The following is a 26,088-nucleotide window of genomic DNA, read 5'->3' as shown; positions in this document are numbered from 1 at the left end:
CATTCTACATTTCAAAAGAAAGCCTTTTTGCAGTTTAACAGAAAATGACTTCTTACACTACATCAGATTAATCCAACTTAAACACGTTACACACAATGCATCACAACTTCTGATTTTAGCCACTTAAGTGTGATGTTTTTTTGTTTTTTTTTACCTTACATGCAGTTTTCTGAAAAGATGTTACTAAAGAAAGGTTTCTAATCTAAACCATTTACTTTTAAAGAACTTAACATTGACTATAACGAAAATACAGGGGACTGACAAATTAAAAGAAAAAACAGAACCAAAAAACACTTCATTTTGCTGGGTGACCAAACATCTGAAGTACACATGTGTTGGTTCTTTAATTTGCCTCATAAGACCTGAACAAGCTCCAGAAACTTATAATAGGTATTTAAAACCTAGACCGTATGAAGTACATGTAGTTTCCTCTTATTTCTGTTTTACACAAAGGTCTCTATGTTTACACTGTAAGTTTCATTATGATAGTTCCTTTCCGCTTTTTTCAGTCAGGTTTCCATTAATATGGTTTGATATAGCACTTTGTGAACACTGACTTCTAGCTTACTCCAAACCTAGCTTACTATCTCAGAAAAGTTGTGTAATACTTGTCTTTACATGTGATGAGCACAGAAAATGTGAAAGTTTATCTTTTTAAATGAACTCAGAAAAAACTGACTTTTTCAAGATCTTATTATTTTTAGATGCTGGAGTGTTTCTATAAAAAAACCCCCCCAAAACATCCTAATTCCTGCACTGATGAGGTTTGTGTGTTGTCTTGCAGTGCCACCATGTGGAGAGTTCTGGCTATAGCTTTATATTAATTAAATTTTTCCACACTTGGCATTTTCATTACTTTAAAGAGCAGACCAGGGCACAGTGAGTGACACTACCCTAAGCTACAAGTTCATACTCCACTTTGCAAATTACAGTTTACAGTTTAACTGAAGTCTTACTAGATAAGTCAGTGAGTTAGGGTTGCTCTGTGCTGTTTCCAAGTTGGATTTATGATGCAGTCAAGTAGCTGCATCTCTCTGCTAAGCTGCAGAGACCACCAGAGTCTCTACCTGGTGAGATGAAGAAGGTCCTCCACAGCTTCTTATCACGTGTCAGGTCTCTGATTTCTCTCGTCATGTTCACCAGTCGTCCTGCTACTGGGGGAACTCTCCGGAAGTCAAGAATCCTATAAAGCAAAAGAAAGAAGTGCAGAAAAAGCGAATCATTCAGTATTTAAACACAAATAATGATGCACAGAAGCAGATTTTGCTATAGTGGTAAATTGGAAGACTATGTCCGCATTTTACTGCCTTTAAACCATCTGACAAAATTTCCTTTGTAGTGAACAGATGATGCTACAGAGCAACTTCAGCCTGCAGCTCATTCTCCTGTGGTGCTCCAGGCAGTGCTGAGTATTTCCAGCAAAGCAAGGGAGCTCTGAACGTTGAGCACCTGCTTTGTTTTAACAAACAGCTTTGAACTTCCTCTTTTATCCTGCTTGCACTTTATCTTTGATACACGCACGCCAATAGAGGCTTAATAGGAAATATTTTCATGTAAGAAGGCGTCATTCTGCAGATTAATACTATGAGCTCGATCAAGTAAAAAGGTAGGTTGAAACATTTATAAACTGCTGCCATAAAACACATAAAAAAAACCTATAATTTAATAAAACTCATCCAGTCTGGATCAGCTTGTGTGCATAAACCTTCTTTGTGTGGGGACAGGAAATGATTTTGTCATGCAGTTGAGGCACACGTGTAGCCAGACTCTTTCTCTGTCTCCATGGCAAACTGCTGAAGGCTCACTCACACTCATTGTTTGCTTACGTAGGTATGTCTCATAGAAGCAGACTCATATATATTAATATATAATAATAAGAAACACTTCACGACAGTTGTTTTTAAACACAACTGAGATGGGTGGTTAAAATGTGTTATACATGCTGTAAAAACCACTGTAAAAACAGTTCAGCTAGAAAGTTGTTACTAGATGTAACTCTGGTTCTATGAATATGCACAAGGTCCCTAATGGGCCTGTGGTTGTGTGGGGCTGACCAGAGGGTTGTGAGAGACACTCCATGGCTCTGCCCCTTCACACAAGTCCATTGTGAATGAATAAAGACGGGCAAAGTGAGACATCAGGAGTTTTTCTGTATTTTGATATTATATTTAGTGACTTCCAGTTAAATTTTACACTACATGACATAATTTTTATGACTTCAGCATTCAAGATGTAGCAATAAATTAATCATCTTTACTGGACAATCTGTTTCCCTCTGTGAATGGCACCAAAACAAAATCAATTTATTTGAACCTGTTGACACTTTTTTGGTCTTTATTTAACTTCCAATACAAGATATACACAGACCATTCACATGATCACGTTCTTTTCTCACCACCAGTATTCAGATCAGGGTAGTTCTATGTTCCTTGGCCCAATTCTTCCTTTCTGTCTCCACCTTTCAATCTCTTCTTTTCTTATATTATGTCACATAAGGCACCTATTCAACCCCTGTTTAGCCTCTCCCATTATATGTTTGCCGTCTAATAGATCTTGATCTATTTGAAACTAAAGCTAAGCCTCCTGGGAGCAGACAGACACACACAGACAGGCTCAGTGGAACAGAGTTGGTGAAACTTAAGCCCACAGAGGAGAGCATTCAGGAGCGACAAAATGCACCGTCATTTTGGGCCGTGACGACAAAAGAGCACCTGTTCTTCTACATGCATGTGTGTGCCAGTGTGTAGTCTCTGTGAGAGCACACTCAGGCTTTTATTCGTGTACACTCCACCTTTTACACACCCTTGAGTCATGCATTGTTCAAAACAGATGGCACGACAGTAGGCAAAGAACAAGCGGACAAATCCCCCTGAGGTTTGAAAGTAATCACTGGAAAGCGGTTACTTTTCCTAGTATCTTCAAGACAGGGTGGTACAATTTGTAAGAAGTGTCTAGTTTTAGCAGGGCCAAACAACCTCCTACTCTGCATCAATATGAAATAATATAACAGTAGTAGCTCAGTCTGGTATCCAGAGGCTGCAGTGGTCGGGCAGCTGCACTATAACTCACAGGCAGCCCCACATGGTGAATGTGACCTAAAAACAAACAGCTCTTTAGGGGTAACACAGGCACCACCTCCCTGCAGCAAATTACCATGTTCTGTAATGGCATGTTTGCAATTTTCCTATTTGGCTCTATCTGCCTACCCAGATGGACATGTGTTGGCGATCTCATCTAAAAGAGAGCAAGATTGCGTGTTTGTGAGGATGTGTCAGATAATTACCCTCAAGAAATCCTAAGATGCCCAGTAGTCCATTTATCATCCTGTCCCAGAATCCCAAATGATCAAATCTGAGTGCTCTTCTGTTGATATATTTTTCTACCTTGTCAGCTTAAGTCCTCAGAGCCAAGGGATCATGCTGAAATCAATATACTCAGCACCAACTAGAGGAGATGATCCCTGCTTTTGGCGTGTTATCTAATCCCTCGTGTACTTAATCCCTTTCAGATTTTCACAGTTTAAGTCCATTATGGCACACCTCCGGTTTATAATGGGGTAAAAGTCGCTGTCGGTGTGACCTGTCATTCTTTCTGGAACAGACTGTGAGAGATGATTAGAAAATGGGCGAAGCACATGGGTCACATTCTGGCACCACATGTATGTTTCCTTTTCTTTTTTTATAGTTGAGTGGTAAAAGATGGAAAACTCACCGATCCAAATGAAAAGCAGCGATCTCAGCATTGTGCCTCTCGAAGTCGGAGAAATAGAAGAAATCTGGAGGCGTTTCCTGCTCCCGCGTCTGCCTGAAAGATAAAACACAGCATAAAGCACCGCATCAGCAGGAGAAATCAAAGCAGTTGCTTTTTTAATGTGATTTCCTTGCATATATATATATGTGTACACACACACACATATATTTTATATACATATATATATACTTAATTTTTGCTTAGGAGCATGACGATGTGCATTAAAAATTCTGAACGACATAGCATAAAAAAATCAACCCCTGCTTTCATTTCTTTTCAAGATAATTCATCAAGAGGGTGATCTTATAAACAAATCATTTTATGAATCAGATGTGTTTTAATTTGAATTATGCAGCCTTTTGATTCGTGACATTCTCTTCCCGTCTATGCAAATCTTTTCAACTTTCATCAGATTTTTGCTTCCTGCAGGGCCAAACTCATCTAAGCCTCTGCATCCTTTTCTAGGCCAGAATCTGACTCATACGACTGTAAAGCCTGTGTGGACAAGGCTGCTGAAGGGAAGCTGCACGAGATTCTCCCTCGCATCCTTCAGTTCCTCTCAGCAAACACAAAAAACTCGGAATCTCTGCCAAGCAAGCCATGGATCTGAGTCAGGAAATGCTAGAAGCCTCTTTGTGCCGGTCTTTGTCTTTGGCTCTCACTGTCTGCTCACCCGTCTGGGAGAAGAATATTATCTCTCCACTTTCACTCACTTTCTTTGTTTTTCTCCCAAACCGCACATATATTGACGCACCTGACAACAGCCTGTGCTATAACTCCTCTGCTTGCACAATCCACACATGCACATACTTGTGAATGCTACCACTTTCTGCTCTGCCCTGCCCTGCCTTGTTGGTTTTTTTCTCGTCTCGTCTCCTCTCAGACTTAAGGGCAGAGTGTCACATTATCCCCACTCCACCCTTTCTATTTTCTTGAAAATCTAAAGCGGTGACAACAGAAAATGACCTGTCCTCCTTCTCTTTTACATTTCAGGGAAGCAGCCATTTACCCATAAATCAATTGCTGCCATTGTAATCCTTTCTTTCCAACCCGGAGGAGGGAGGGGAGTAATGGTGTTTTCATTTTCAGGGTGCAGGGTGGGGGATAAAAGATACCGTGTAAGTGGAGAGGGAGCTGAATAAACAGCAGCAAGAGTCTTGGTTTTTAAAGGTGACCCTGTGAGTCATTGCACTGAAAGCCGCTGTGATTTCAATGTGACGTCAATTAAATATTTTACAATTGAGGCGGACTTAAATGACTTGAATGCACTTATAAGTACCAAAGGGAATAATATTATTACCTTTTTTTCTGGCATTAGACAATTGCTTTTCCAAAAGTATTCATTTTTAATTATACTTAAGTGTATATTCTGGTTGTTTCTGTGTTCGGATGGGTATCCATACACTTACTGTAAAAGAGATTTTTAATCTCAACAGTTTTACTTTTTTCCTGGCTAAATATGGATTAAATAAAATCATAGATAATCAGGTTTGTGGACACAGCTTGGGAATCCAGAAAACTGCACTTCCGAGATGTAAATGATAAGTTTTACTACAGTAAGTTGCTCTGCTCTATCGGCAGTCAGCGAGGGAGCCTTCTGTCTTCTGTCAGTAGCCGTGCAGATATATTTTGCTCCAAGCTTTTTAAGCATGCATAATATTTCTGCTTCTGGTTTCATTTTCCGCCGTGTGTAAAAAAACGATTGTGATATAAACCCGACTGTTGGGTATTACTTCATCGCCGAGTTGCAAAACCATTTCTGATAAAAGGCTATGGTAGGTGTGTGATGGAAAACCTATAACACAGGGCACAAATACACCGATACAGATCTGCATACGCAAACAGTATTCAAAATCTCAAACAAATTTCCTCTCACACTTGTGTAGACCCTTTATCAGTGAGTGTCCTTGATAATAAAAAAGGCTTTTTATCTGAAGCCTTGTGTGATTAGGCTACAGCAGACCTACTGTATGCAGTTCAGCAGAATGTGTGAGCATGATGAAGCTGAACTGCTTGCCTATGTGGACTCAGTTTGTGCTGACTCAACTGTTTTAATGCTCTTTCATGAGCTTAGGCCCGCACAGTGGAGGGTTATATTAGAGGAAGATGGGAGAGGGAGGGGTGAGAAGAACAGCTGTGTCCCAGACTCTTTTTCCACACACACACACACACACACACACACACACACACACACACACACACACACACACAGTCTGGTTTGCTATCCTCGTGGGGACATCCCATTGACATAATGCTTTCCCTAGCCCCTTACCCTAACCCTAACCATTAAAAATAAATGCCTAACCCTAACCCTTACCCTAAACCTAACCATAACCTAATTGTAACCCTGACAGTAAAACCGCATTTTGAGTGTGAAAATTGCTTTCAACCCCGAGGGGACCTGGATTTTGGTCCCCACGGTGCAGAAAGTCCCCACCAGGATAGTAAAAGTCAGATTTTGGTCCCCACCAGGATAGTACGAACCCGTACACACACACACACACACACACACACACACACACACACACACACACACACACACACACATAAAATTTCATATTTTAGTGAGGACATTTAATTGACATAATGCTTTCGCTAGCCTCTTACCCCATCCCTAACCATCAAAAATCCGCACAAAGATGTCTAAACATACACACACACACACACACACACACACACACACACGCATGTCTGGTTTGCTATCTTCGTGGGGACATCCCATTGACATAATGCTTTCCCTAGCCCCTTACCCTAACCCTAACCATTAAAAATGAATGCCTAACCCTAACCCTTACCCTAAACCTAACCATAACCTAATTGTAACCCTGACAGTAAAACCGCATTTTGAGTGTGAAAATTGCTTTCAACCCCAAGGGGACCTGGATTTTGGTCCCCACGGTGCAGAAAGTCCCCACCAGGATAGTAAAAGTCAGATTTTGGTCCCCACCAGGATAGTACGAACCCGTACACACACACACACACACACACACACACACACACACGGACAGAGCCAGGCTGATGATGCATGTTTGTGACAGACAGAGGGCAGTAGAGACAAACCCACAGACAGAAACTCAACCACTTGGAGCACCATTAAACTGATGAGGAAATAAACAGCTCTGTTCATATTTTCCTGCGAAATAAAGATTAAAGAGTTTTTAGCTTGTTTTTACAAGCCAGGTGTCGGCAAAGTGAAAAGGATGTTTAGGTATGATTCATCTTCATCACCTACCTACAGATAGAAATAGAAAAAAACCCACATGCAGCCACAATCAAAATGATTCAAACTTGCATGCAGGCTTTACAGATACAGTGTTTTCTAAGAACATTAATAAATGGGCATAAACCTAAGTTTGCAAAATGGCTATGTCATGATTTAAATCATATTTATTACAGCTGGGTTTTTTTTGTTGATAACTTATGGGTATGTGAAGCTACCGCAATGTTCTAAAATCAAGTTAACCTTTCATGATCTGAATTGTTTGAAAGGTATCTGGAAGCTGAAATAAGAACACGCAAGATGAGTCACAGTTATATATAAAAGATAATATGCAAGTGTAGGACTCTTGGCATGAAAGAATGAGAAATTTATCAAAGGGGAATCAGATGTTTGAAAAGAGCAAGTGAGAAAAAAATAGAAGGTTTCATTGAAGGCATGAACAAGAAGTACAGAATCATTGAGAGACTTCAGATTGCAGAAAAAGTGCTTAAAAGTTGATGAAACCATAAAAAACTGGGATAGATTTAAGAACTTTTTGAGTGATGACTGTTTCTGTGAAACTATTTATATCCTCCTGAGGTCTGCACTCTTCACTGTGATGCATTTTTAATTTCTCCTAGCTATTTGGGATTAACTGGACCTGATAAAATATAAAAACTAGGCATGACCTTTTTCTAGAAAGTATGCCCTTTAGAGCACAACACAATAATGCCAGCACCATATAAAGGATAAAACACTTTCCTGTGCTGAATGAACTATAAGGTGTAGAAAAGTCAAAATGTAATGTCTCCATATGAAGACACTGGGTCTGATAAGGTTAAAACAGTCCAGCTGTAGATGCTTCTACTTTGTTACTTGGGTGTTCTGATGATAGGGTAATATTGGCATCATTATTGAAAATCAAGGCATTTTGAAAAATTAATAACGTAAATCAAAAGTAAAGAAAACGGTAGCCATTAAATTTTCTATTGAAACAAACTTTTTGAACCTCCATCCAAGTCACCCAGATCTCAGTTCAGAAACTGTTACGTGAACAGCTGAATCACACTTTCTTTAAAGCAGTGAAATTCAAAGAAAGTAGCACATAAATCACAGAATATTTAATAAGCTCAAATATTTTGCACATAAGCTGTAAAATGGCAAAGTGTGTGAGAGGCTGTGAGACACCTGTGAGAAAATCACTTAATCTAGGTATTAAGGATATGTAAGCTTTCATTATACAAACACGAGTTAACTTCACAATAATAACTTGCCTGTATTTACAACTGCAACTGTTACATATACCCCCACTAATCTGGTTTTGTAATGTTAGCTGGATTCTGATTTGAAATAGAGAATAGGAGAAGGAGCAGGAGAGACAGAGAGAGGATGGATGGGAGATCTGTCATCTATTGGTAATCCACAGCAGATTTTAGCCCTCCTCTGACAGGCTTGTTTGTCTGTCTGTTTGGCCCTTTGTCCTGTGGGTAGGTGGCTAAGAAGACATGGACAGGGCTTTGCCATTGAGACACACTGTATAATATGATGCTGGGATTAATGCTACAGCGCACACATATTACACTGAATGTAATGTATGTATGTATGAGTCAGATGCAAGCATTTGACAGCATCAGACTACAAACATTCATAGTAGCTGGATTATATTTGAATCAAAGGTTTCACTGGGTGTTAAAGTTACCATTTTACATCATATCTGATCCCAGTGAAAAGAGATCGTGGCATTAAAACACACAAGTACACAAAATAGAGATGCAATGTTAAAAAATGTCCTATTACTCCAATATTAATGTTTAATAAAACAGAAATTTATGTGGCTGTCAATTATATTACACACTTGATGTCTTGCAGAGCCCAAAGTAAACATTATACTGTAGGGCCAGGGGCACAACACTGTAAATTCAAGAATAAAACTGTTAGCAGACAAGTAATGTGCATACACATATTATTTCTGGTCATATTTCTTTAAATATGCCTACACACGCTTGGTTTTTATGAATCTCAATCATCACGAAATTGTGTCCATATGCACAGGCCTCCCCTCTTTAGCTATGAATGGAAGTAGATGCTGTTTACATCACAAATTATGAGACATGGCGGTGGGAAAAACAGCAAAGAAGCAGGAGCCCAACATCGCCAAGTGTGAAAAGCAGAGAACCGTGATTTAATTCTGGGGTTTTCTTCTGGACTCACAAAGAAAATAAAAACTACTGAATGGAAAAAAGCTAAAGAGGCTATCAACTTTGGAAGTTCAGAGTGAATGGTCCGTGCAGAAGTAAAGAACAAATGGTCAGATTATGAATGAGAGTAAAAAAGTATCAGTTCACACAGGAAAGGAGACTCAGTAGGTACGTGTGAAGTTCAAATATCTCACATTATTTCTTTATGAATAATAACAGTTGATGTGTGAGGAGACGAATCCCTTTGGAGTTGTGTCATGAAGGACACCCAGCATGGTGGTGACTCCTTGTAAATAAGGGAGCTATATTTTAGCAATAAAGAAGACTGGAAATATGTTTATAAATTGGTACAACTGTCTCTGTAAATGTTCCACACCACTGGTTGGAAACCTTGGTGTCATCATAGATGCTAACCTCACTTTCCAAAGCTGCATCAGCAGCATATTTAAAAGTTGTTAAAGCACCTTAAGCACCTCAACTTCTGTTACTCCACAAGGCAGCTATCAGTTTTAGCTTAAATATGACCATACCACATCTATACTGACTAATTATATTGGCTTCCAGTTACAATTAGAATTGATTTTTAAATTTTAAAGGTAATTTTTAAAGCTCTGCATGGTTAAGAGATGCTTCTTACATCTATGTAACCTGTAAACATATAGGTTATGTATAAACAAGCTAGATCCCTTTGGCCTTAGTGTTCTGTAGGTACTCAAAGCACTTTATACATCATTTCTCATTCACTCTAACATTCGCAGTTCAGTGAAAGCATCAGGAACTCAAAGTTCTGTATCTTGCCCAAGGATACTTTAGCATTCAGACTGGAAGAGCCAGGGATCAAACCACCAACCCTCTGATTAGTAGATAACCTGCTCTACCTCCTGAACCACAGCCAGCATAGTGGCTGGTAGTCTAGCTCATAGTCTTAATTATCATTACATTTAATTTCTGTTTGTTTTATAAATTTTGGTTTAGTCTTGAGAGGTTAACATGTTCTCCTTGCATGCAAAAGAGCCCCTGGGAGACATAAATAGGGATGGGTACTGGTATCTGACATAAACGCTAGTAACCAGACCGAAAAGCAGCGCACATTTTGGTGCTTCATTTCGGTGCTTTTTTTTTACTGAGATGTCATACACTTTGGATTGTAGCCAATCATTTTACCTTTGCAAGCGTAGTAGGCGGGCCCAGGTACGTACGTTCTTTTAGAGCAGAGCTACAGATTAAAAATGCCCAAGGCGAAGCGGTCAAAAGTCTGGCTGTACTTCACAGCAAAAGATGCAAACTCAGCAGCCTGCAACAAGTGCTATTATGCTGATACTGTGATACTGTGCAAAGGAGGTAACACCTCGAATCTGATGAAACACCTGGCGACGCATAGTGTTTTTTAAAAGCCGAGAAATGCACTGTATTTGATAGCTTGCTGCGAGACCTCACACCGTGCACATCTACTGCAGGTTATCGGACCCGGAGTTAGCAACATCCCCCAAGAACCCGAAGAGGAGAGTCCTGGCCCCTAGCCCTGCCAGTGCAGCAGAAATGATGACGGATGATGATGGCAGCAGCAGCCGTTCTTCTCTGGGTCAGTAGCTTAATGTTGTTCGTGTGTAATTTACATTGAGTAGGCTAAGCACGTTATTAAATTAATGCATGTAAGGTGAACTAGCAAACACCGTCGTAGTTACATGCGGCTGTCTTCTTGTTTGATGGCAGATACTCCCTTCACCCTGGCCAAAAAGGCTAAAATGACAAAAAAAAAAGTGGGAAACAGCTAAACATGAGAGGTTTTTGGACAAAGTTGGTGTTTTTTTTTTCCATTGTTTAAGCACTGCTTCCATCCAAGAGTGATACCATAAATCCCCTAAAGCTACAGAAAAGGCTAACATTGTTATCTTTTTTTTTTACAAAAAAAACAGCTAAACATGAGAGGTCTTAGGACAAAGTTTGTGTTCTTGATTCTTTAAGCACCGGTTCGAGCACCGTTTAAGCACCGGCACCGTTTCAAAAGTACCAGTTTGGTACTGGTATCGGATAAAACCTAAACAATACCCATCCCTAGACATAAACACACTCTTAGGGGGTGTAAGCTTCTGTTCTCCTACTGCTCTTCCAAGCCGGGTTAAATACATCAGGAATGACATCCAGCATTTCATCTCTGCCAAATCAAATATGCAGACCTCTTGGGAAATAGGGGAGCAGCCAAAACTACATTTCTAATTTTGTGGTTATGATAAGTAGTGGTGGTGGTGATACTGATTATTATTAGATTTAATTTCTACTTCTTTTAATGGTTTTAAGACCTGTATTTTCACATTTTTGCTCCAAGTCAGATATGGATTTGCAGTAGTTTAGTGGATATACTAAGAAGACTAAAAAACCCTAACAATCACTTCACCTAAGAATGATCTCAAGTGCTTCAAAGAAGAAAAGTAGAAAGAAGACCCTGCTAAGTGTTTTCTAACCTGCTTTCATTTACCAATTGTTTGGTTACCATGCAGCCAAATCCAATTCCCTCTCGCTACCCTGACCCTACTTAACTCCAATTATCAAGGATCCTGCAGCTTTTCTCCTTTCTCCTAACATGTTTTTTCCACATACACTTCTATGGTTTCATCTCATCTCTGCTATTTGTCTTATTTTCTCCTCCTATTTTGATGTTTCACAAGCAAATTTGAACAAATCACATTTAGTTTTCATCCCTCTTGGGATTATGTTTTCAAAAAGTGCTGCATTACAGAATGCCTAATTCACTATGAAAATAGTCCACATAGAGTATTTTTAGTATACGAGGCTTTTCGAGGTATACAAGTGATTAGCGTGACGTATTCAGGACACTCCTGGGTAAATGGCACCTTGAAGAGTACTCACAACACCTCTCAAGGTGACAGACAGGTGGAGGAATGTAGGACCAGAATGAAAGATTGGGAGATAAAACCTCTTCAGCCTGGTGATTTGTGTCAGAGTGTGCTCGTCTGTCAGCAGCACTGCTCACAGAAGAGAGAACACTGTCGAGGCTCTGTGTGTGTGTTCTTTACATCTGCAAACAGCAGCTTACTCTGCAGGTATATATACATTTTCTGTGCATTCCTGACTCAGTGTCTGCATTTTTCTCTTTATTTTCCTCCACCACCGCTATCGGCGAGAGATCTAAAGAATCGGCCCAGGGCACCAAGGTAGCTGTCTAGATTGAATTTCAAATCAATGTTACACAAGTTGTGTTCCAGCCTCAGCTATTTTCAACACACAGGGTGAGACACTGCCAGGAGGGAAAGGCAAGTCATCTGCATGTGTGGGAAGTGGTATGTGCGGTATTATCATAAGAATGCTGGGGAAAAGACTTGACTTGAAGAAGATGGATGTTAGCCTGAAAGCAGTGCTTCATTTTCAAAGTTATTAGATACTCGCAAGGTGGGACAGCGTGGAATTAACACAAAGACTGAAATTCTCAGTGATCAGGTTTCTGGAGCCCAAAGTTTTGATGCAGGGTTAGAGGTTATTCAAATAGTGAGAACCGCGGAGTCGTGTCAGCTATAAATGAGACACTCTACTACACATGCACATTTTATTAAACATCCACTGAACTACCAAAAGGAAAGATGCATATTATTTGTCAAGTTGTCCAAACTGGCGTATGCCGTTCACCGGGAGGAAACCTAATGATTAACAGTTACATGTTTGCTTCTTAGAAAAGTTCTTTAAATATATTACAGGCATGTTAAATTGACTTGTTTGCATGCACAGCATACTTTCACCCCCTTTATGCTACCTTTAACGGTCTTTTATTGATCTCAAATATGCATCATCATCTACTGCAGTCTGTAAAATGTTTACCATGGGGCATGTATTGCTGTGTGGGCTGAGAGAACAGAGTTAAAAACTGGTCAAAAGCTCCTCAGCCTGTGGTTTACTAGACAGACTAGATTAAACCTATCAGCTGTAAAGAAAAAAAAAAAAAAAGGTCATTTATTAAGATTTGTTTTTTTATTTATACATTTATCAAAAATTCTTGCAAGGAAGTCATATGAATACTAATACCCTAATTACCCTAGCTCTGTATCAGCAGTGATGATTGATCAAACTCAATATTTTTTGCTTCCAAGCCATTGCGATTTCAAGCTGTGTATGTGTTTGTCTTTTTTTTCCTTCTGTTTTTAAATGTAGGGAGTGTAAAGTTGATGTGCCATCAAGCAGCAGCCCCGAGGGCAGAAAAATGAAGCCAGTGCATAAGTGCCAAAAAGTGCAGTTTCTCTAATGGCCACTTAAAGCTGGCTCTATTCCCTGTAGACCCAAGTGTTAACATGCTCAAATGCACAGCATAAAAAAGCCTGTTTACAGCTGGTGGAAAAAATGGTTTGGCCTCTATGCATAGCTTCCCTCTTTATATCCACTGTTTGTGGGGTGAACTCACCTGTTTGGATACTTGTGAGGGTTGAAAACAGTCGTGTGACAGGCGGACAGGGAGCTGTACTCTTACTTTTGCTAACTGGATTATGCAACAAATAATACTGCTTGGTGTTTGGTATGGGTTGTGCAAGAAGTTTATGCTGGTCTGGTATTTTCTTAGTTTGTTACTTAGCAGGCATACATGTCTGTCGTAGTTCAGAATACTTATAAGTGCTCAAACGACATGCTTAAAACATTTCTTAAAAAACACTGAGGTGACTGAGGTGATTTGAAAAGTAAATAATTTCTTATCTAAAAGTATGTTGTTAAAGTATGTTACTGAGTTTCTAATTGAGTATTAAGTTTTAAAATGTTAGCATGACATCTTAATGCAACCTTTTAAAGTTATAGAGTGTGTATTATTCTGTCTTCACTTTATCTCGTGTCTCCTTCCTCATTCTTTCATCGATGTCTGACCTTCTGTCTACATTAAAAGCTGCAAGCATGAAGTGAGCCCTTGAAATTAGACTCTAAATGTGGGGCTTTGAGGGAAGCTGCATAGCTCTGGGCTAGGTCACTATCTGTGACCACCAGAGCTCACTGGCAACCCTTGAGATAGATGACAGAACCCCTCAGAACCAGTGTAAATCGTGTCTGTGAGTTAGAGGGAGCGTGTGTGTCTTCACGAGTGTGCGGTTGAGTCACGACCAAGAGTCAGGGAGTGAATGCGTCTGTCCGACTATCTCATCTGACCAGATGACTGCAAATCTCTGTCTGTGCAGCCCTTTGCAGACAGAGGATATGTAACATCGCTGGCTTCATCACTTTATTAAAGTGACAGCATTCGATCAGTCGGACGTAGGTCACTGTCACGTTAATGTTCTTGACATTTTCATTCAGACATTCCCGCAAGATTGAAAGAGAGAGCCACTGTACGCAACGCAATATGTGACAAATGTGCTACAGACAAGCACACCACATTTAGTTTTCTGCACATTGCCACTATGACCCGGGTCATTCTGTATGTTCCACACAACGGCTAATGTCTATTGCAAATTAAAAAGAGATTATTTTTAGGGCATTCTGCAAACAATCATGTTGTGGATGCAGTTCAGACATCAGTGTTAAGCACCGTAGAAGAAAGCACCCATGTGTAAATCTTTATTCCCGTGTAGGATAATTTACTGACCTAACAAGTAGGGCTGCCACAAACGATTATTTTGATAGTTGACTAGTCACCGATTATTTTTGCGATTAGTCGACTAATCAGGTCATGCATCCATTGGACGTAAAATGTACAGCTTATTGCACCAGCATGCATCTGCTCTTATATAACTATCATTAGCTTACAGCTTTAAGTGTTTCAGGTATGTGCTAACTAAAAATAAAGACAAGATGATAGTTTATTAAATTTTAATGAAATTTGCAGATTGTTTAGGTGAAGTTTAATAAACTCAGCCGTCTGCTCCTTGGTATCTAAAATGTAACAGGACATCGGAGTATATTCTCCAGCATCTCACACTTCTGATAATCAGTTGTCTGCTTGACGTTTATTCAGCTGTGTAAAAACTATAACTTTAATCTCAGCCAAACCGATTTACTCAGGAACAAATAAAATACTAAAAAAAGCCAAACAATAACATTTTTAAGTTATCTAAGTGACTTATATATCACTTTTAACCTGAGTAGCGAAAGACGGCGGTGGGTTTGAAAACGATTTGCCGGGAGTCCGGTGTTCTCACCGGCTCTAGTGAGCCTTTCCCCCGGCTCGCTATCGAGCTAGTGGGTAACAGACGTCTCCGAAAACGTCGGAGCGCTTTTGAAAATATGTGGTGTCTTGATAAACTGAGCAGATATTTGAGGTTTACACAGCTACATTCTCGCCTGAAAATATGTTAAACGTTTATTTTGTGACCCAGAAAGAATAATAAGAGTAATATTAAAACTAACTAGCTGCCGCCATTGTTGGAAACTGAGCTGGGCTGCGCTATGAATTCTGGGATAGAGCTACTTCTTCTTCTTCGGGGTTTAACGGCAGCTGGCATCCTTGTACATGCAGTGCTGCCATCTTCTGTTTCAGTCCGTTATTACACTCTTAAATTCTACTACTTATTCCTGCGGCTTTTGTGGTCTTACAAAGCTTCAAACGACGCGTCGACTATTAAATCAGTCGTCGACGATTTTGATAGTCGACGTAATCGTGACTAGTCGACTAATCGTGGCAGCCCTACTAACAAGCTATCTCAGATATCATGCTGCACAAATTAGTCATGTGTTGCTATTTTTTTTCTACATTAACCGCCACGAATTACAGGCTGTACACATTGATTATATAATAGCATATATTATCCCAACTATTAGTTCTTTAAAATAGCAGGAGGTATTTTTTTGCTGACCTTTGGCTTGTCCTGGTAAAAACAAAAATAATCCTAGCTTTACACACCTCTGTGACTATATCGGCAATGATGGACTGATTAAAAAGTTCGACCATATTGTTCAAACCTAATTGCTGATTACTGTGACTTTTATGGAAAAGGCTGCTCATTTAGACATTAAGCAGACACATTCAGTTGCTGTCAGATTAATAGAAAGGAGTGCATCTCTGATAGGGGCTTATGTGTCAGGGATCGCACCATGGCTTATAGGTCTGCAAAGCCCTGCTGCTTTCTAACTACTTTCTGGGTATTCAGTTCAACAAGACAGGCCAAACATAGTACAGATGTGTGCAAATAAAGCACACAAACTATTGCGTGAAAGACTCGGAATCAGGGTTAACAACAGGAGTACAACTTTATTATCTAACAAAAGCTCTTAACAAAATTTGACAGTTAATGAAAAGCTTTTAATGCCCCGAGGAGGATTAGTACACATACAATAAGGGCACATTAAGCACATTAACAACAAAGTACTTCATCAATTTAAAATGAGTTTTATCATAATCCCTTCCTACAGTTTCCCTTCTCAAAGACTTTTTTTTTTTACAGTGAAAGAGAGAAATGATGTACATTTCTCTCTTTCACTGTAATATGTCAGATGTAAACTTCTTTGCATTGAGGTTTTAGAAAGGAAAATGTTCCGGAAACATCAGGGCATCAGCTTAAATTAACTTAACAAACAAGCTAAGCAGTTGTCCTTCTATGGGTCACATACCTATATTACTTTTGCATCTGATATGTATTTTCCCCCAAATTTCTACTCCATCATCATCTTTGACCAGGTCAGGTCTATGGCTAAGTATTCTTCATTTCAAATGTACAACTGTTAAATCAAATATTCCACTGTGAAGCCCAATGCGTCATGCTTCACAGTCACGTCAGATGGCAGTTTTTCCTTCTCACTGTCGCCAAGTGTTTTCTTGAAGGGGGTTGTCTGATTATTGGTGTTTTCTGTATTATTGCAGGGTCTTTATGTTATAATATGAAATGCATCAAGGGGACTTTTCTTGTGATTTAGTGCTATTTAAAAAAATGAATTAAAGTGAACTTCAAGTGTTCATATTCGTATGGAGCTAAATTTGACTCCAACAATAATTGTACAAAATCACTGTTATTTTTTAATGCACCAGATAGATGGAATGAAATCGTCATCTTAATCGATGTAAGTGGCATAGATTGCACAGAGAAGACATGTCTGATCTGCAATGCTGTTACATTTGAAAAAGTCAGCTTTCCAACTTCCTTATTTTTTCTCCCTTTCTTTACCAGCGTTTGGTTTGTGCATTTCCTGTAAAAACACACATTGCTTTCTAACCGGTTGATTTATAGTAAGTTTGTGAGTATTGGAAGCAATGTGAAGTCAGTTTGGTTGATATTCTTCAGCTGGTCTTGCACTCTAATCTCAATTGGGATGTAGCATCACATCAAAAACTGAACTGCAGATGGGCAGATGTTGACACTGTTTCCACATATAAGTCAGGCACCACATCAAATACCAATCAGGTTATTACTATGAACAAGTTAAAGGCATGTCTGTTTTTTGTTATACAATCATATTTGCTTGACAGCGAATCTGGCTGCTAAATGGTTGGAAAAAGATAGCCACACATTGTTTTCTCCACATACTAGTATTACCAGAGCCTATTTTTCCTTAAATACAAGCAACATTTTTTAGCCATTTATGCTTATTTATGTAAGTGTTTTAATATGTAATATGTGAAACTGTCAAAAACTGCACTTTGCTTGCTTCTTTTCTTTTTCTATCAAGTACAGTATTTTGTTTCTTTTTTTTCAAATCAATAAAAGGACAATATGAAACAAGTCTTGAACACAAATGTTTTTCCCCAAAAGTCAACAAGGACACCAATAACGATGTTCAAAAAGGTTTCTGTAGTAGTCTTTGTTTTGTTAGTCTATAGTAGATTTTCTGTGCTGATGGTGATGTTTGAGAGACCAGCCTGCTGCTCTTTGCCACAAAGATGGCCTTTCTCAAAGTTTAACCAATCAGTAATCTTACATGCCTTTAACATTTTCTCGGGTTTATTTCCCTCTAGGGCTGCTTTCTCTACAGTATCGCAACCTTGGGCTGGTTAGAGGGCATGTATGCCTTGATGAACCTGATCGCTATACTGGTGGGAGCCTAGTGCTCCTGGTAGGGTCACCCATGTTGGACAGGTCCGGGGGGAGAGGCCATACTAAAAATAATCCCTGAAACTCCAGTTTTTTAACCCTGTGTGGTTAAAAAACACCTTGGTAACAGAAACGGGATCAGAAAAAAACTTTGTTGCTGTACTAAGGTCCAGTGGGTACAATAGGGGTACCAAAACTACTTCTGAAGTTTGTAGTGTTGAAAAAGGTCCTGAAAAAATTCATACCAAGACAGAGGTTTGGATTATTGTGAAACAGCCAAATAGTATCTGGGGTGGAAAATGGCCTATAGAGGATAATGAGGCTTTCCTCATATTCTTAGTCTCTGAGTCTCAGTGTCTACTCTGCTCCACATTACTTTTAGAGCTATTTTTGAATTGGGCATGAGTTATTTTTTTAACTGCCAACCTTAATTGACTGGCACGACACATTCAGCCTTGTTCCCCTGAGCTTACTGCTTCATAGAGCTTCAAGTGTTTAAAGAGCTGAAATCACTGAAGAACCGACGCAAAGCTGCAGAATTAAATCTGAGCATTTTGGGATCTCTTCCCTGCTATCATCTTAACGGGCTCCCCTGAGTTGTAAGCAGACTTGGAACATATATGGGAAAAAAAAGTAAATCTTATTAGTATCACTTTGTTATTTTGGTTTTCATAAATCCGATTTAAGGGAACGCTTCTGTGTGTCAAAATGAAACTGTTGTACTTGTTAATGGATAAGTATATTCACTGGTGCTTTTCAATAAGAAACACTACCAAATAGCAGCTTCGTGATATCAGTGGAATAAATGTTTGATGACTCAAATGCTTCAGTTGCATTTCATTCGCTCAGAATAATTTACGTACAGTTTCTTTTAATATTAGCACAGCTCAACATCAAGAAGATATTTTGTTTTTTCGGTGACAGATATCGGAGATAAAAGAATATTTTTGTCACTCTCATAAAGCAATAATTGGCACCTTTTTCTTTCGTCATATCACTTTACATGATGAATATTAAACACCAGTTAGGAATTTTTGCTTAACAGATTTTTACAGCTTTTCAGAGATTTCTTAGTATCTAGTCAAAGACATGTATTTGAACACATGCCATTTTCCCTTTGTATCTTTGGTAGTATCTGAAGGATTCCTTCTTTTCTTCGACGCTTGAATAAACTTATTGAAATATATTTGAATGTGTTTGTCTGCTTACATGTCAGAAGTGCTTCATGGGTATTAGTTAAATGTAGCAAAACGGCTCATTAGTGCCCCTTCTAAAACTTTAAAGTTGAACTTATAACCAAATATACCAGTTTCTACAGGAACATGAATCATATCAGACTTACAAAAAGACTATTGAAGTCATACTTTAAGCCCCACAGAAGCTTTTGTACATTAACAAATTTATCCCAAAATATTAACCAGAGTAAATTCAAATATATCATTTATGGAAATTTGACCTTTTCAAAACTGTTAATGTTTTTACTTTTCATTGTGGAGATAGTGAATTTCGAACTTTTGCTTTGAAAAAAAAAAAAAAAGGCAGGTGACATCATCAGATTTACGTAAAATTTGCATGTTGTATTGTAGGCATGATGCACGGCATCATGACCTATAATTAGGAGGTGAACACAGCGAGAGATATGTGGTGTCTTTTAAAAACATAAATCCAGGCCTGAAGATACCTCCATGTGCAAATTAAAACCGTCACTGTCATACAAAAAGGCTTTATTGTCATTGAAATACCATGGCCTGTTTGTTCTCCTGTTTCAGATGAGAACAACAGATGTCACAGAAATTGAGTAGTCATTATGATTACCAGCAAAATTATAGTACAAAACAAAAATAGTACAAAAATGTAAATGTTATATTTTGTTGACAGGAAACAGATCTAAACCTTAGAGTGGTTACTGAGTAGCCGACTAATGTTACTTCAAGGTATAATGATATTTGCATTACATCAGCATTAATATTTATATGAAAGTATTTCTGCCCTTGCTCTGAAAAGCACGAAAGCATTGTTTGCATGTTGCCTTTTTTAATCCTGCCTCAAACACAAAGTACTTCCCTGCCTGACTTTCTGTTGTTATCAATGAGTCTGGGATGAGCTGTTGCAGTAGCAGAATTAGTCCCCATTTTCCACAAGTAGCTTTTCCTGCTCTTGTGGACAGCTTTCTTTTTTTTTCTTCAGTATGCAAGCATAGACTAGAGATATATGTGTTTGTTTGACTACATTTTTAAACATTGCTCCTTTGCTAGTTAGCACCAGAAATACCCAGTTAAACAATGCTATTTTAGTAATATACGATGGCAGTTACCAGTTTAAAGGTGTTACACCAACCCTCTCTTACGCACTGTCTGTGAATGGAAGTTATAACTAAGTCAGAAAAAAGCAAACAGATGACAGCTGTGTTAACCAGCGCTGTTCTACAATTCTTTAAAGAATTACCACCTGTATGTCTGCTTTGTTAGAATAAATTGGAATGTAACCAAGCAGATGCGTGACCATGTTCTGTACAGACCTGTGGACTTCAACGGGAAATGGCCTGCATTTGTATAGCGCTTTACTAGTCCCTAAGGACCGGCGAGGCGAGGCTGCCGGACACTGGCGCCACCGGGCCCTCTGACCACCACCAGTAGGCAACGGGTGAAGTGTCTTGCCCAAGGACACAGCGACCGAGACTGTCCAAGCTGGGGCTCGAACCGGCAATCTTCCGATTACAAGGCGAGCTCCCAACTCTTGAGCCACGATCGCCCCACGAAAAAAACCAAACTACTGCTGCTAGCAGTTAGCTAGCGTTTTGCAATTTTGCATAATTTTAAGAAGTTTAAATTTGTTCAATAGCCTATTGAACAACAGAAATGAGGCTTTCTTTTCAGAAGTAAGTAAAAGGAAAAAAACAGCGGCCGACAGCGTTGTAAACAACGGTAGACTTGTGCGTAACAAGCAAGCGAATAAGGAAGAAAACAGATTTTTAGACGGGAAACTGTTCTTGAAGTACAGAGAGAGAGAGAGAGAGAGAGAGAGAGAGAGAGAGAGAGAGAGAGAGAACGAGCTGTGCATGGAGTGTGATTTTATCAAAACAGCAAAAGTAAGAGGGAATTCATGACGGTGTTTATGTGAAGCGTAGTTTAGATCTTCTTTTGCTGCTGGTTCAGTCAAATAGTTTGGAGAGAGATAAAACCTGCAGCTTCAGAATCTAGCGCAAAAAGGGCGTAAACACAAAGCGCGGACCTGCTGAAACATCAGAATCAGTGAGCTGTCGGCTTTCAGCCCCGATCGTGTCCGTGCCGTTGGGTGAGAAAGGCGACATCTCACTGGTTCTGATCCGTCAGCGGGTCCCTGCTTTGTGTCTTTGTGCAGAATCCTGTGTACCTGCTCTCATTTACTGTTTTAGCTGTTTGGTGGTTGTTGAAATTTTGTGAGGTTTAACCTGAGATTCTGGTGTTTGGGCAAAATAAATTTATATTAAAAAAATCGATTCAGGATTTTAATGAATTGATATCACGTTATCCAAGCTAGAATCGATTTTAATCGATAAATCGATAATCAAACCCACCCCTACTTTGCGCTGTGTATATTTCAGTAACATTTAAAACATGATTGAATTTACTAGAAACCTAATCAGTTTCATATAGCTCCAATTTCTTTAGCTAACATTTGTTTTTTTTATCCATTTAAAGTAAGTGTGTGTGCTTTATATGTGTTCTGAGAGTTGATTAGTCAAGTCATTTTTTTCTCTAGTTTGTATGACTGTCAAATTAGTCACCAGAAGAAGAATTGCAGCCTCTGTATATATGCTGCTGACCTATTAAAAACAAGTACTGTTGCATTTTCAGAATTTTGGTGTCAAAAAAGAAAGTTCTAGTGACAGTCAGTGGTATCTGAAAGAAAATCAAAGAGAAACTGTAACCTAAAAGACAGATAAAGATCATTTCTTCAAACCTTTTGCTGTCAGGAATGAGCATTAAGCTTGCAATAGTACAAACAGTGCACAACACACAACCGGTCGATGATGACTGACAGTAAACAACCCACAAATCCCACAAGAAAGGCAGTTTTATCAATACAAACATAGCTTGTAACAGACAACTTGTATTGTTTACATGAGGTGTAGTTTGGACTGAAAAGGCCAAAAACTGAGGGAAACGAGTTTAAAATTTAGGTGAGACACTGAATAAAGGGCAACACAGACTTTATGGCCCACAGAGGGAATTTGTGTATGAAACATGCTTTATAAAATACCCGGGTCTGATCAGTTGTCACATTCAAATTGTATTCAGAATTTGCTCAACAGTTGTAATGTTTGCATCCTGTAACCATGTCCAAGTTTTGTTATGGTTGAGACACCCTTCCCCCCGTTTCTTGGAAGTTTATTTCCATAGTTGTTTTAATGGAATAACTGACTAAAAGGACCAAAAACTACCTAAATACAACTATCATCTGTGCATATGTCTTTAAAAACAATATAAAGATTATAAAGAGAAAATCTAATGGCGTAACATGACATTTACTCTGCTCTTACTGTAGATTCATATACTGGAGTAAGACTGTTTTTGTTCATGTACACTATGTATGTTGGCTGCGTATTAGCTATGTGGATTATTTACTCAAAGGACAGGTCTTTATGCTTATAGTTACATTTCGTTTTGTCCCTCTCTTCCTCTCTCTCCCACACCATCACCCACAACAATTCTCAACAATCAGCAGTGTTCCAGCAGCACAGGGCCACACTTCGCTATATTTACATATCCATCCACAGTGGATTAGCTCTTTTCAATAGCACAAGTCTGAGGCAATCCTTCACGGGGTGTGCGATTTATGACAGGCTTTGCACAGAGTATGAAGTATGAATTATGCAGAACATACACAAACACCAAGGGTATTCTTGGGTCAACAGTGATTAGATGTCAAAAGCATGAGCGTGGGAAGGTTTAGAACAATAAGCTTCAAAATATGCCAGAGTATTTTGATATTGCATACTGACAGTCTGCTTTTCACCTTCCTCTGTATGTTTTTTACATAAATAGGCTTGCTGAATATTGAACGGCAGCTCCAAAACCACCTGTTTCAAAAACATTTTCAAGACGCTGACAGCTATACCTAACTGCATATGTATCCACCATGACATGATTTATGTAAAGACTGACTAGGAACAGTAAGAACACTCCCTTCACACCACTGCAAATATCACGCACACCCACACTCTAAAAAGTCACAAAGAGCATTCTTACAGACCCTTCACAGTCTTCCAGCAGAAAATTCCCGCTCAAGCCTCTACCAGTTGTCTCTATCCCTCAGAGCTTCAGAAATTGTGAAGAAAGTGGAGATGAGAATAGGGAGGGACTGAAGCTTCAAAGAACTCTGTGATGTGGTAAAGTCTTGACACTCTGGTCTTACTAAAGAAAAAAAAAAGGTCAGCTAACAGCAAAGTCCAACATTGCTTTTATAATCAAAACAAACTGGATAGCCTGGTGGGATCGATGAGGATTTTATGAGCTTTGCTTGTATGCATGTGTGCGCAAGATTTTGTTTATGCTGGCAACTAAAAAAAAAAAAAAAAAAAAAAATCAATGGGTATTACCAAGTCTTCATCTCACAGGGAGTGAGTAACAAGCCTCAGTATTCAGCATGACATACAAGCTGGAGCTCTGAAGTCTGAGAGTGTCAGTAAGGTGCAGAAACTGCAGAGTTAGCAAAAAGAAAGACTGAGAAAGATTCAGGGAGCAGCAACAATTCACCATGTGAATTATCTCCTATTTACTTTGCCTGATGCTGCGTCTTACTGGAAAGGTCTTGATGATTGCATGTCAGCATTCATAAAAACAAATTGAGGTTATTTAAGGGGAAAGAAAACGTCTCTGACAGAATAGAAACAGACAAAATTCAAGGCAGAGTCCCTGACTGCAAATTGGCATGTGAAGGAGTCAGAAAAAGTGCAGTGGAAGGAATACGTTCCAAAACCATATAAATCATCCACTTAGAGGCAAGCTGGTCCATCCTCCTGAGTAGCCTGCGGTACAAACCATTAAGAATTTATTTGATTATTGCTAAGTAGTTGCTCAACAGCAAATGGCAATTAGAGAAAATTATGTTAAATCTTGTGTGGCTTGAAAATTAATGCTTCCCAACCCCATCACATTTGTACAACCCCCCCCACAACACACACACAAACACACATCCACGCACGCACTTGCTCATCTAGGACATGCCTGTGTGGCTTGGCCAACAGAAGTTAATTGGATTGTCTAAGCATTTTGGATGTCCACTATCTTATAATCTGTAGGGGTGAATATCTAGAGATGTCCCATCTAAAACAATCGCATTATCTTGACCCAAAGATAAGAATACACACTCATACTCACTCTTTGTATAAAATTATATTTGATATCACCTGCTGCAGTTGCAGATCTTCCTTCAACTGCCCCAAAATGATCTTCCTCTCTACGGGTTATCAGTCAAAGTACAAAATTGATGACCTTAAAGGGTAAAGAGTTTACTTCAACTTGGCATGACCCACAAGATATTATGGCTCTGTGGGACTCGCTAAATTTGAACACACTAGCTATGCTGGCTCAATAGCCACATGCTGGTGGTGGGAAATACACTTGGGTTTGAAATAAAATGTAATTATCCTCTAAGGTGCTCTAGCTATAACCCAAATATCCATGTATCCACAAACACATCTCCATCATCCTCTTCTCTTTCTCTTCATCCTCCGTCTTCTGATTTTCTCCTGAAGGACACTGTGGCTGCCGGCCAGTCACTCCCTTTCCCATCTGTGTTTACTTAAACTGAATGTGAACACACCACAAAGATTGTTGGATGATAACATATATACACACACTAAAACAGCCACAAACATGCATGCACACAGCAGCAGACCCACGAAGAAACTTGGCATCGGTTTATTTTTGATGATCTCTGAAGACTTTGGTCTATAACAGCTTGAAGGATTTGGTACTATTTCTCCTAATTAGTCCAATGTGAGGTTTGTTAGTGATGGATGACCGTGAATGTGATTTGATTAAGTAATCCCATGGTTTTTTTTCCATGGTTTTTTTGTGTTTTTTTCAGTTCCCCAATGAATGTGACTGTTAATTACTCGAGAAGCTTTGGGGGATTCACAACAACCTGTTCGGTTCAGAGCTAAAAGTTACAAGCCCCAACAGTTCATCCATCACAAAGAGCTCAGTTTTTAAGGGTCCTATCAGTCATTTTCAGTGCTTTCTCCACCACAGAGTGAAACCTAACTACATAAAGCTAAAAACTTTGATACCTACGCCAAAAAAAAGCAATCAAAAAAGTCTATCTGGAAAGCTATTTTGTGGGCGAGGCCCCCGATTCGAGCCAACAGTGTGCGTGCTTTGTTTTTCCCACAGCTGAACTTTTCTATTTAGACCTGTCAACAGTCTTGTTGTGCTTAGTGGTTTGTGGTCAGATGTCGTTTCCTAAATAGAAACCATCTATCAGAGGCTAAGTGGTGGCTGAGAGATGTCATTGTGGTCATGAGTGGGTGACAGCGGCAAAAGAGGAAGTGGGGAAAGGACTGGAAAAACAGTTCCAAGGGCTGCATTTTATCCTTGAATACGAGCTAAGTGGGATGGCCCAAATCCAAAACACTTGAGGATAAAAAGAGTTAATTTATATGTGAAAGGAGTGAGGCGGAGATGTCACACTAAAACCAAGGACGCGTTTCGGGTAGACCCCTGTATATTCAGTTTCTAGTGAAAACATTGCTCAAAGGATACACAACAAAATATTTAAGTGCACCAATGAGACATCAATGGGTTTATGAGACTAATGAAAATGAGAAAAAAAGAAGTGGAGGACTTGGTCAAACATAAAAATGAAAGAATTACAGCAAGATATTCTAAAACTTTCTTTTTATTTATTACTGCTCATGCATCATATTGCAAGTTGTGTTCAAATGCAACATCTAGTGATAATGATGTGTTCTCTGAGCATTAATTGGTCTTTCTTGTCTATATAGCTT

General features: G+C 39.1%; 1 protein-coding gene across 1 annotated transcript in view; it reads right to left on the bottom strand.

Annotated features, from left to right (window-relative positions):
• fam20ca (FAM20C golgi associated secretory pathway kinase a) overlaps positions 1–26,088 on the bottom strand; it is a 47,151-nt gene that overhangs the window by 4,131 nt on the left and 16,932 nt on the right. Inside the window, exons 4-5 of the mRNA XM_063471747.1 lie at positions 3,712–3,804; positions 1,068–1,183 (exon numbers count right to left, since the gene is read on the bottom strand). Of these exons, the coding sequence (XP_063327817.1) occupies positions 1,068–1,183; positions 3,712–3,804 (209 nt within the window). The remainder of the gene's footprint in view (positions 1–1,067; positions 1,184–3,711; positions 3,805–26,088) is intronic.

Source organism: Pelmatolapia mariae, linkage group LG4, assembly GCF_036321145.2.
Source record: "Pelmatolapia mariae isolate MD_Pm_ZW linkage group LG4, Pm_UMD_F_2, whole genome shotgun sequence".
Taxonomy (NCBI): Eukaryota; Metazoa; Chordata; class Actinopteri; order Cichliformes; family Cichlidae; genus Pelmatolapia; species Pelmatolapia mariae.
This window is presented reverse-complemented; position numbering and strand designations above follow the sequence as displayed.